This window comes from Thermobia domestica, chromosome 3 (genome assembly GCF_964235325.1).
Source record: "Thermobia domestica chromosome 3, izTheDome1.hap1.1, whole genome shotgun sequence".
Lineage (NCBI taxonomy): Eukaryota > Metazoa > Arthropoda > Insecta > Zygentoma > Lepismatidae > Thermobia > Thermobia domestica.
In genome coordinates this window covers 309,727,223-309,740,048 of record NC_137456.1, presented here as the reverse complement: position 1 = coordinate 309,740,048, position 12,826 = coordinate 309,727,223, and the positions used below count along the sequence as shown (strand labels likewise).

Genomic DNA, 12,826 nt, shown 5'->3' with positions numbered 1-12,826 from the left:
CCTTGAGCTGATATAATCTGAAATCATGTATATACGGTGTTAATGAACTATATCGATAAACTCTAAGTGATGATTCCTCACATCAAAATAAGAAAAAGGAAAAAAGTGCATAGTTTTGGAACTAGGGCAGTCCGAAGCGCGAAAAAATATTTCGCAACACGTGTTACTCCCAATAGCTGGAGGTTCCTAATACTTCCGACTTCCGCCGAAGCATTTCGCGCTCACAGGCATCAAGGCTTACTTTTTCTGCCTACTTTGAACCCATTTTTAAGTCTGTGCATATCTAAGAATCCTGTTGGGAGTATGTCTGGAAATTATGTTCTGTGAGGAATCCCTTGCGCATCAATGCACATTGCTAAAATATGCAATTTTGGATGGTGTATATGTGGTTTTCTTTACGCCGATATGGACTACCATTCCACGCTTCTGTGTGTTCCAAATAACGCGTGTTGCAAATTATTTTCTCCACGCTTTAGGACAACCCTAGCTCTGAAACTATGCACTTTTTTCCACAGATCTATTTGAACTTTTCTCTTATCCTGACAACAGGATTCAATTCTTGAAGTTTGTCGGTGTATTATATTATTTACATTAACGGATTTATTATATAGTAAATTCAATTTACTGGAATGACGATTAAAAATTATTTTACTAAGCCAAGACATGTTGTACTGGATGACATTTCTGCATAACAATTTAAGAAAATCTATCGTTTCAGTTACTACGACCAAGCAACCAAAATGACACGTTTAAAATGGAATATATTGGAATTCTAATGAGAATAAGCAATTACAGATCAAGAGATAAGATGTTTCTTTTTTGTTTCATTCTTCTTTTTAACATAACTACACTAAACACTTTACAATTTCCTTCCAAGCGTTGCATTTCTAATAGAAAGACGAAGAACACGTCAAAAATACACTATATTTTGCATAAGCTTTTCAGCATTTATTGTGTAGACAGAAAATAACTTTCCTGCATGTCAATAGTTGTTAGCTGCAAGTCAAATTAAGTTCGATCAATTATCTTTATATTTTTCAACTTAAGACATTTTAGACTAAAGCACAAAAATACAAATGATAATACAATTCACGGGAATTATGCTTCTAAGAACATAATCAAAAATGAATGGAAAATTTCTTTCTAAATTACTTAATGAATTGTCAAAATCTTCTCATACAATTCTTTGAATTCTTCCATGACTTAGATTTTTGGCAACCCTATTACCCACTGTATTTTGTATACCTTGTTATATGAAAATGATCTACAGTTGGTCTTAAAATAATTGTTGTACGAACATAAACAATATATTACAGTAAACATGATGTACAAAGAACTATACAGTAAATTTCACGTCCTCTTTGTAATAGAAATCTTAAAATAATAATAATAATAATAATAATAATAATAATAATAATAATAATAATAATAATAATAATAATAATAATAATAATAATAATAATAATAATAATAATAATAATAATCCACTTTAAAGAAGCAAGCTTAGCATTGCGAAAATATGAACTCATATTTTTGGAAGATATGACACGCTGCTCCCACAATCATTTCAATAGAAAATACAAAATGAAAATTAAGCCATATGCATGGTAATCAGCCTCGTATGTTATATTATAATTACTACAAATAGCTATTACATGATGATACAGAAGAAAAAAAAAATATTGCAAGAAGAAAAAAAAAAAAGCTTTAGAAATCTATTCATGAATCTTGAGAGCAAAGTATATTACAATATTTCTGACAAACAAACATTCTGATGAGAAAGATTTATTACGGCTGCCACCATATTGGGAACGACATTGAAATTTTAGTTACTTCTGATCCCTTACTTCGTGCTTCTATGACAAGGAGTAATACCAAATGAAGGAGAAAAGCAAATCAAAGATTTTTTTTTCTGAAAAAACGATCTTACTATCCTAAGTTTTATGCCGTTTACACATAAAAAGATACCCAGTTTTATAAATTATCCTATTTCAGAAGCGGGCAGGGTTACAAAGCTATTAATTCTCACTTTAAGTGATGAAAGTATCTTTTTCCTGCACACCAAAAGAAAAATACATACGTAATAAGAAACAATTCAAGAAATAATTCCAGAGTAATAACATGCTCGTCAGAGTTGACAGGAATGAAGAAAACGAAATATCACAGCTTTTTTTTTTCTTTCTTTAGTTACGATACAATATTCAGATAAACCAACTTAGGCTTTTAATCGAAATTTTTCTTTATCCTGTCTAACTGATTATTTATGAGCTGAATGACGTCTTTTATCTAAACCAATCTGAATATCATTATGCAAATATGCAAAAACATTGTACACTAAATAATAATGTGCAAAACATGCACAGTAACTCAAACATGCATAAATCCTAATGCAATACTATAAATCTTCTTAATTTCTTCTCAACAAATTAATGGATTCTCTTAAGTGGCAGTCTTCTAATCTAGAAGATCGATTCTCCACTAAATTACAAAAAATACACTCTCACCATGATTATTCAGAATAAATTTTCTGCCATCAGTGTTTTCACCTATTGGAAATATGTTCAAAATGTACTCTGTTTTTATCAAAGATTGGTGAAAGACTCCTCTACCCTTTTTCAGTCTCCATCCCAATTTTTCTATTCCGACTGTACAATTAAATATTTCAACCTAGTTTAGATAATCCAGATTGAAGTATTTGTAAAACGAAGTTCGTGGGTCGTTCAAGGAAAAAGTTTCCCTATGTTGACAAAAACTTATTTCTTAAGGCACAGACAAAAATCAAGTTGCACCAAGTAGTGGTTCTTTCTCACTTTTTAACATAATCCCCAAGGCGGCACAAGCATTTGCGCGAGTTTTTGAAACCCATCTGCAAAAAATTCGGGGTCCAGAGAACGAAGGACATTTTTCACAGCTGCCTGTACCTTCAAATCATTCTGAGAACATTTCCCGTACAGCTCGTGACTTCAGTTCAGGAAACAAGTGAAAGTCACTCGGGTTCAAGTCAGGACTGTATAGCTTAGCCCTGCACGGGCCGGGCGCGCCCGTTTGGCCCGGCGGATTACCCGGCCCAGCCCTGCCCGGCCCGTTTCAAGTATATCAAACAGGACCGGGCCCTAACCGGGTCGGACACAAACGCTATAGGGCCAAACCGGGAAAGTGCATTTCCGGGCAGACCGGCCCGGCCCGAACACTGTGAAAGACGGATCGGAAACTAATGTTGTCAGCCTATCTTAATCGTAATGTGTTTGGGAAACTGACTCTTTATTGAAGACTGTAAAGTAATGTACTACTACTACTACTATTACTACTACGACCACTGCTAATACTACTATTTCGCGTCAGAGTTGACATGTCTGGTGGTACAGAATTTACCTTCTAAGTACAGAAAAAATCGGTGAAATGCTAGTTATTATGGCCGGTCTGCGTAGAATGTGAACCGATGCTTGATCTACGAGAGGCAACGGTGACTCAGTAGGTAAAGCACTCACATCTGGTTCTAGAGGTCGTCCGATCGATCCCTGCTCCCTTTGTGGTGGACAAACACCGTGTGCGTAGGAGTTTTCGGGGTGGTCTCGTTTCCTCCCATTGTTTTCATTCCAGCAATTCATCCATCATCATCCATACGGCCTGAGCCGTAGTTTCCTAAAGAACGTATGATAAAGTCAAGTTCTCAAATTATGTACTAAGTAAAAATTGGAACGCTACCGGAGAACGAAACCGTGAACTGGCGTGTTCGTAAGATAAGCGCAATATGTAGTAATGTTCAATTAGCATGGCAGATATTACCAAATGGTGTTACATGTTCCAGTATTGTTTATGGCATGATGCTAAAAATATAACAAAATATAATGATCAAATAAATCACTAAGGCGCCAGGGTCGATTAGGTGTTCCTGGAACGTGACTCAGTGGTAGAGCGTTCACCTCTGGTGCATGGGGTCCCTGGTTCGATCCCAGATCGCGCCAAGTGAACTTTGTGATGGACAAACATCGTGTGCATGGGTTTCCTCGGGGTTCTCCCGTTTCCTCCCACTTTATTCATTCCACCATGTCATTTATTTCTCATCATCGCCGTCTTCTTTAGCCTAGCCGGCATAATTGTGGGACGTAAAACTCAAAGATTTCCTTTTCATTTTTTGTGTTCGTATTACTAGTAATAGCAGTAGTGGTATTCGCTGTCGTATTAGTATAGAACTTAGTAGTAGTAATAGTAGTAGCAGTGCCAGCAATAGTGGAATTAGCACTAGTATTCGTAATCGTAATAGTAATGGTAGTATTAGCAGTAGTAGTTGTAGTATTAGTGTTTCATATGTTGTAGCAGTTTTACGTATCTTCTCTGTTACTCGTAACGCATTAATGAGTGTAGTATAAGGCTTTTACGTCCATGAGCTGTATTATATAATAAACATGGCTGGACAGAGCAAACACAAATAACAAACAGACAGACAGAATAAGGATATAGCAAGCAAACCTTGGATAACCTTTCACACGCTTTTCTTGTTCGAGAAAGACAAATAGACATTGCAATGTTATGACGACACTTTTCTCATTTTCCATTGCATATTTAAGGATTGACTTGACTTGTCAGACTTGGTTATTCTCAGGCCGGTTACGCCCAGTCTGTTTAGAGCCCGGCCCGAGATTCAGGACGGGTCGGGTCGAGCCGGGTACAGAATACAGATCCAGACGGGTCGGGCCGTCTTTGGCCCTGGGTTTGCAGGACTCTGCTGTAGAGGTGTGTGGCAACCTTTCCCATTTCGTTTCTGGAAGCTCATCCTGTATTAGTGCTGCCGAATGAAGACGTGCATTATCACCCAGAACAATGACACAAGCAGAAGAGAGTCCAGGACGTTTGTGGCGAATTGCGTTTCACACTTTCTCCAGTGTTTGGTATTAACGTGCAGCATTGGCTGTTTCCCCTTTCTTCAGGAACTCTGTGAGCACTATTCGCTTGGAATTCCAAAAGACAGTCACAAGAACCTTACCTGGAGGTGGTTGAACCTTGAACTCTTTCTCACAGGGGACGTGGGATGTTTCCATTTCATTGATGTCAGCCTGAATTTTGGAGTGTAGTGATGAACGAAACTCTCATCCTGAGTAACAATACGAAAGAGAAATTTGTTTTCTTCATTGTGGTACCGGGTCAGAGAATCCAGGCAACAAGCCATACGTGTGTTGCGATGATGTTCAGTGAGTTGTCGCGGGGCCCAATGCAATGAAAACTTCGCGTGTCCCAGTGTTTCGTGCCGATTATGTGCCGACGGAAATGTTCAAAATCAGCTGCTACTTCACGAAACTTGATTCTTCGGTAGTGCATTTACTTTATCAATTAATGTTGTGTCCGGGCCGGTCTTCATCGAATATGCTTGTTCGTCTTTCAAAAAACGATGTGCACCACATTCGCACTATTTGCACCAACATTACAGCGTTTATATAAACAACAAACAGCTTCCTGTAGATGTCGATAAGAGCCAGACAATTTGCCCATTCATATCGGATCACAGAACGAATCTCTTCTTTACTCCACACCGTCAACCACGTTGTTCCTTCATGGCTCGCTACTCCTTATGGCCAAGGCACGTTTCTCACTGAATGATTCACGCTAATCACACGCCGCACATGAACGGTACCCCGCAAGAACAATGAATTGTGTCGTAAGAACCCATTTACTACTTTTATGTCAATTATCGGGTTCATACTTTCAAAAAATCTTGAACGACCCACATAATATATCAATGATGAATCCCGTTAAATTTGTTTTACAAGGAACAATGGCCTCCATTTAAAGATTTCTCTTACACGACGAAGTCTCAGTAAACAGTCTTCTGATCATACCAATCAGAAAGTTTCGCGATATATTCATAAACATTGCAATTCAAAATTTTGAAGTCCAAAAACTTGATTATTATAGATGATGAGTAATTCCGAAGGTTACAGGAAACAGTGGTAATAGAGTTTTAAGTGTTGAAATGCTGAAGTAGAACGAAACTGAAAATACAGAAGTAAAGATTGCACACAAAACTCTATAGCAAGCTGTGAAAATAGCAGGAACTATTAGTTTTGGAATATCTGTGTAACATAGTTTAGTTTTGGAATATCTGTGTAACGTAGTTATATGTATCTCCCAAGAGTTCCTTAGGAAAGTATACCATGAAATAAATTTTAAAATACAGGACAGAATATAGTGCACCATAAATACAGATGGTCTGTGATCAAGCCTGCCACCCTTTGTGCCAGACATTAGCGCGCTCCTCCACTGAGCCAAAGAAAATGTAACACAACATTTTATCTATATTATGAAGAATCCCAAAGCAGCAAAGTCAGCTGAATGGTCATAGAATCCGCTGAAATTTCCCTTGTCTTCATTCGCAATTTTCTACTACCAAGAATCGAATACAGACAACGCTAATAAACATAAATTCTTTTACGTGTAAAGATACTTAAAAATCTAGTTATAAAGACTTACGCTCCCAAACTCCTCCTCTTCATTTTCTATGTATGGTGTCTCTAAAGGCTCTATATCCTCCGGTTCTATTGTCTCTTCTCCTTTGACTGAAACCTCTGACTCGCTTTCAGATAATTCAGGTCCACTAAGATGATCCCCAACACCTCCATTTTCAGGGTGGTTTTCGTCTGTATGGCTCGTATCATCCAAATCTAAAATCACATTTAAAACAAGTATAAACTTTGTTAAAGCCTTTACGTTTTAACTTATAAGAAATTAATTCCCTAATTTTTAATTAATATCTGTTTTTAATTTTATAACATGTTTTCGTGATGCGGATTTTTCTAACATGTTTTTATTATTATTATTATTTTATTAACCACATTTTTATTATTCTTTATTATGCTAAATTTCTGTCATGGACGAATTCAATTTAAACACATTGTCAAAGGATTTTTCAGTAAGAATACTGTAATGTACCACGTGCTTGTATTTACAAATACCGAACACGTGCTTGTGTGTACAAACATTCTAAACGTACAACTGTTTATAAACAACAACCACGTGCACTTTACGATAGAATACTACATCTTACGTTGGAGTACTACAGTTGCAGACAACGGAGACTATAGTGACACCACGATCATATGGCGACTACGGTGTAAAACTTTACTTATATTGTTTTCAATTGCGAGGCCTGTACACTAAAGTAAATTAATACTTTTTACACAGCAACAATAATTTCATGTCAAGACATTCAGGTTTATGTATTAAACTGAATTTGTATTATTGTGTCGCTGTTTTCCGAACTGGCGCCTAGGACAGAAGAAAAGTTTTTAAGTTCTGCAACGCTTTTAACCATGAATTTTGCACAAACAATTAAGGCAACCTAAATAAAATGATAGAGAAAATTAACAACAGCCACTAACATGCTTATAGAAATTAAATGACATCTTGGGATTATCTTAAAATATGCTGTAGTAATAGATACCGAACGCTTTATCTTCTTCAGCGTTCATCGTAGCAAGGTGGTAACCAGTTTACGAATCTGAACGATTTTTATTTTTAAAGTTATTTCGAAATCATTCGGCAATTTAGTATTACGACGAACTTTAAGGTAAGTAGAGGAATAACACTAATCTTTATTATGTGCTCTGAGGCTCCTATTTTGACCATTACTTCCCTGGTATTATGCGTATTTTTCAGCAATCACCTCTGTTGTCATCATATGCCAGACACTAGTTGGTCTATGGATTTAATCTTAGCAAAAATATACTAAACTTCATCTGTATTAATGATGGAAATATTACTCGGGTATATTACACCCTTGTAGTATTACGCAACCCCTTTTTTGGGCCTAAATTATTGGGATTTAGATTTTAGAGAGTATAAATTTAATACTTCAAATTCCCAAAATTGAATTCTTATTCACTGTTCAAGTATAACTATAAATTATAGTTATTATGCATTAAGTCTGCAAAAGAATATAAGCAGCAACAGCGTATCTACTATACGTTTGAAAATTCTGGTTACAGTGATACTTTCCTTGTAGGAAGTCTATTATTAGTCCCATTGATTCACCGATAAGTCTATTATTAGTCCCACTGATTCACCGATATAGACAATTTTTCGTGTATAGCACGAACCCGAATGTTTACACTGACATTTTTGTTATAAAAAACAAACAAAAAAAAATTAAAAATATGCGAGTAAATTTAGTAATGTTACTAACAAATAAAATAATAGACACTTTTTTCTTTAAAAACTAAATACACAAATAACCATACCATGGTCAAAGTGTTTCTCGTAGTCTGCCTCGCTCCACTGAGTCTCGTGGTTAGTTGTTCCATCCTGACTTGCGACGGAAGTTGCTCCTGTTGATTTGTTGCTCATGGATCGTACAAGAAGTGAAGAACATCTCAATGCTAGCTCCAATGCATCCAGCCAACACTTACCAGCGGCTTGGGATGGTGCTCGGAAAATCAGATATGCAGTTGGGAGAGGCTGTACAACAGCACCTGGAAACCAATTAAATCTATTTATTAACAAAGAAAGTAACTATCGGCATAAATTAATAGCATCCATTGATTAACACCTATGAGAAAATTCATAAAAATATGAGCACATGTCTTAAAGTTACCGATGCTCACAATTGTCAGTCTCTTAGAATCCTACATGAACTTCTGAATGTAACTATACAAAATAGACGAGTACTTCATAAGTCACGGTAATTGTGCTACAGCAGCCAAAAAAGCCGCAGGAAGTGAAATCTACTACACCCGTTTGAAGGAGGTTTTCAATATCACCCAACAGATGGCATTAGTGTGCAATAGCTAATGGCGAGGATGGCAAAAAGTAAACGAACAACAAATTACTAGAAAAAAATCCTCGTGGTTTAATGATTAGCGTTTAGCCTTTGATGTAGGAAGCCCAGGTTGATTTCCGATGTAAGTACACGTAGTTCAAAACACATCTCAAAACTAAGTCATTATTTCATACAGCATTTTCTCAATAACACACTAATCTACAATATACAAATGAATACAAGTGAATCCATCTTCAGTCATCTACTGTAATCAGTTCTTAACAGACTTCAAAAAAGGAGATGATTCTTAATTCAGCCAATTTATATGTATGTTGTGGGTATGTTCACATATAACTTCGACATAGGTGTACTGATTTTTGTTATTGTTGTTGTTGTTGTTGTTGTTGTTGAAAGAGTATACCTTCCTGGTGATCTCACACAAATTTATTTTGTGATCTGACGGTAACTTTCGGAACTAGAAAATAAAATAACTCAACGGACGCTAGGTTAACTACGGCAAAGTAATAAGCTCATACCAATCATACATTCTTTAGCGTGGTTATGGTTGCATAAAACCATGGGGTTGTACTCTAAAGTTTCGGAACGCTTTCGTAATACGTTATACTGTCTCTGTGAGTTATGCGTATGAAGTAGGTTACGATTTTTTTTTGAGAAAAAGTTTTATAATATCCAATTTTTGAATGTCGAATATCAGCTATAGTAAGTTTATACTGATTTTGTAAGTAATTACGACGGATAAATGTGTATTACACAATATGACAAATATGAAGTGCATGTTTTTGAATAGTTTTACTTAATATTAGAACCATTGTAAACAAAGTTGGCACACAATTTCATCTTTCAACAACTTCTCATACATGGACACATAGTTCCCCATCTTACAATCAACATTTACAATTGGACATCTAGTTCCGTTATTTACAACTTTATTATTTCTCTGATCCACGAAGGATAAACAGGGTGTCTACTAAAATTCCAAAATGAAATTTCGTGACTTTTTCGTGACCTTTTCTTTACCAAATCACAACATTTCCTAACATTTTGAAGAGCGAATTAGGCTGAATTTTCATCCATGCGATAGAAACAGTGTACTTTGCTTGCGATTTGGTAGCGTCTAAAGCCGACCATAGACATTTTTAGTGGTGAATTTTGATGTTTTATAGAACAAAATTTTCCAATTTGCACTTACATTTGTACAGTTTAAAAAAAATCGTGGCCCAAAAGCTAAATTTCGTGACTTTCATTACCGTTTTCTGATTTCGTGACTTTCGTGACCGATAGACACCCTGATAAACTATAGCCTGTCTATTTCAGGTGTGCCCTTGGAAAATATGCGATCCGCCCCACCCCCGCCAACTTCATACGGAGGAAACCCTCCTTTTGCTTAGGGTAAAGAAGTGAATAACCTCAGGTGTGTTGCCAATTTGTTATTCAGTCGCTTGGTCTTGACGAGTGAAGATCGTAGGCTATTTAGAATGGCTAACAAGATAGAGCAGAGCGAAGTTAGTGAAATAATTTATAGTGGCAATGCTTCCGCGTCCAACAATTGAAAGATCTCGGCCGCAGCAACTTGTTCCTCCTCTTTCGAGGAAGGTATGGGGAAAACATCAACAGCAGAGCCAGAAGAGCCACACTTGTAATAGAAAAGCTCTAATTACCTATATGAACACAGACTCCAAATATCAAATATCCGACATTATTCTACTTTTAATAATCTACAATCTATTAACACAGGCTAACTTTTAATTATGAAATACACCTTACATTACTTTCCGCCCATATTCTTCATCCAACAGTTTGTTGAATAAGTGGACTGGGCCTATGGTTTGGGAGTGTGGGAAAACGAAAAAATGATTCTGCCAGTTGATATATTTATATATTGTGCATACACGTGGTTAGTCATCTGCTTTATTCGCATGTAGATGTTAGACCCTCAAACGTGAACGAGTGCAGATATGGATTTCTCGACATATGTGTAACACATATTTTCCTAAAGAGAGTCATGGTGTTGTCACCTTGATCCACAAAGAAGTGCGACCGTCGTCGACCTATTCTCATTCAGCAGTTACCGAAAGGCGTTACAATGGGCACTGTTCGCTACTGGAATGATTCAAGAGGAATATTAAGGCAGTCAATCTGGAATGTTGTTGCAATGTATATATATATATATATATATATATACAGTAGAGCGTCGATTATCCGAAGTAATTGGGGGACATGGGTGTTCGGAAAACTGGTTTGTTCGGATAATCGAACTGTACTGTACTTCTACAGCCAGTGCCAAACCGACAGAAGTGTGCTGTTTGTTGAAACACAGCGACTAGCGGCTTGGCTGGTCAGCAGCGCCTTATGAAGGCCCCATTGGAAGCAATGTTCCGCCAGCGGTGGCTCAGTGCGGCGACTACTGTGGGAAACTTGGTTTGGGGAGTGAGGGGGATGATGGACGGTAGGGTGGGAGAGTAACAGGTGCGAGCGAGTACACAGTTCGGTTAAGCGGTCGTTCGGTTGACCGACGTTCGGATAATCGACGCTCTACTGTATATATATATATATTTTATAAACGATATTGCAAGGTTTCACATAAAAACTGAGACCCTGAGAAAACTTCGGCAATTCAGTTGGGATGTGCTACCCTGCCATCCATACAATAATGACATATTGCCCTGTGATCTTCGTATGTTTTGCCCAATGAAGAGGGACTACAAGGAGAAATATTTTCAAGTCAGACGTCGAAGTGCAAAACATATCCCAAACGTACAAACATATTTCACAATCAAAATAACCACCACTATGTTCTAAGTTACTTACAAATACTCTGGCGTAGCATTTCTCTCAATTACGTCTAAACGTTTTGCAGATATTTTCGATTACTTCGATGTACACATTACTTTATGGCAGTATGTGACTACAAAGACTATCGGGTTTCATGTAATCAACAAAGCTCAAATTTTCGAAAATTAAATTCACTTCGGAGTTTTTACTATGTTATATCATCTTCAATGTGCGTTAATATATTAAACTATTATTACAGAAAATACGTAGATAAACAAATCAGTATAAAGATGTCATTAGTTTCATTATTATCTTGGATGTTAAGAAGTCACAGTTGCGTCCCCAAGTTTAAACCATACAAACTTTCGATCATTATTTAAATAAGAAATTAAACTTTGTTCGACCCAACGCTGTATAAGTTTATGGATTTATGGAGATAAGATTATATACATAAGTTTTCTTAGGCTTCTGTTATTTCCTCTTTACTTCTTCCTCTACCAATTCTTCCGTTTTTATTTACTTGTATTTCCTACCCGTCTCTTATAGCCTACAGGACAGAAACACACAACGTTAAAGACTTCATTTAATCTTTAAGAAGTTAAAATTTTCACGCTGGATGTGGAACAGTGAAAATAATATTCATTTCTCTGAATTCCTCCATACCGAAACATTATTCATGTTCAGAATTTGGCAGTGAATAATAATAATAATAATAATAATAATAATAATAATAATAATAATAATAATAATAATAATAATAATAATAATAATAATAATAATAAAAATAAAAATAATAAAAACACACAAAAATCGTGCTTATGGGTAGAATTTAAATTTACTTTTCACCTAGGTGAAAAATTTTATCGCCCAACAAGACATTCAAGTTTTTATTGACTGAAAGTACTGCAGATAAAGAAAGAAAAAAAAAACACCTTACGTATACGAATAAATAAAGAAAGAACTTAAGTTGCGTAGTCCTTTTATTATTTTCCTTATAATTCACTCCCTTTTACTTCTGTGAACTTTTTCGGAGGAATGAATTTCTTAAGGACAATCTTCAATTTCCCCTCTTCTCTGCATTAGTTTTATTCTTCTGTATGAAAGTAAAGACGGATACTTCTTTTCAGTTCTAAAATTACTTATACATTAAATGAGATTTAATTTCTAACACTACTATTGAAAAATAGTACTCATTCATCACTACGAACTGTCTTGGAATATGTGATTCTATTTTGATTTCTGTATTTCAATATTGCAAACCACCAAAATGTCTAATTACCAATG

The 12,826-nt window shown here is 36.0% G+C and overlaps 1 protein-coding gene across 2 annotated transcripts in view; it reads right to left on the bottom strand.

The window, feature by feature from the left end:
• Window positions 1–12,826, bottom strand: part of Orp8 (Oxysterol-binding protein-related protein 8) — a 108,080-nt gene that overhangs the window by 59,369 nt on the left and 35,885 nt on the right. For both annotated transcript variants that reach the window (XM_081752573.1, XM_081752574.1), the window contains 2 exons: window positions 8,232–8,462; window positions 6,466–6,656 (listed from right to left, as the gene is read on the bottom strand). In XM_081752573.1, the coding sequence (XP_081608699.1) occupies window positions 6,466–6,656; window positions 8,232–8,462 (422 nt within the window). The remainder of the gene's footprint in view (window positions 1–6,465; window positions 6,657–8,231; window positions 8,463–12,826) is intronic.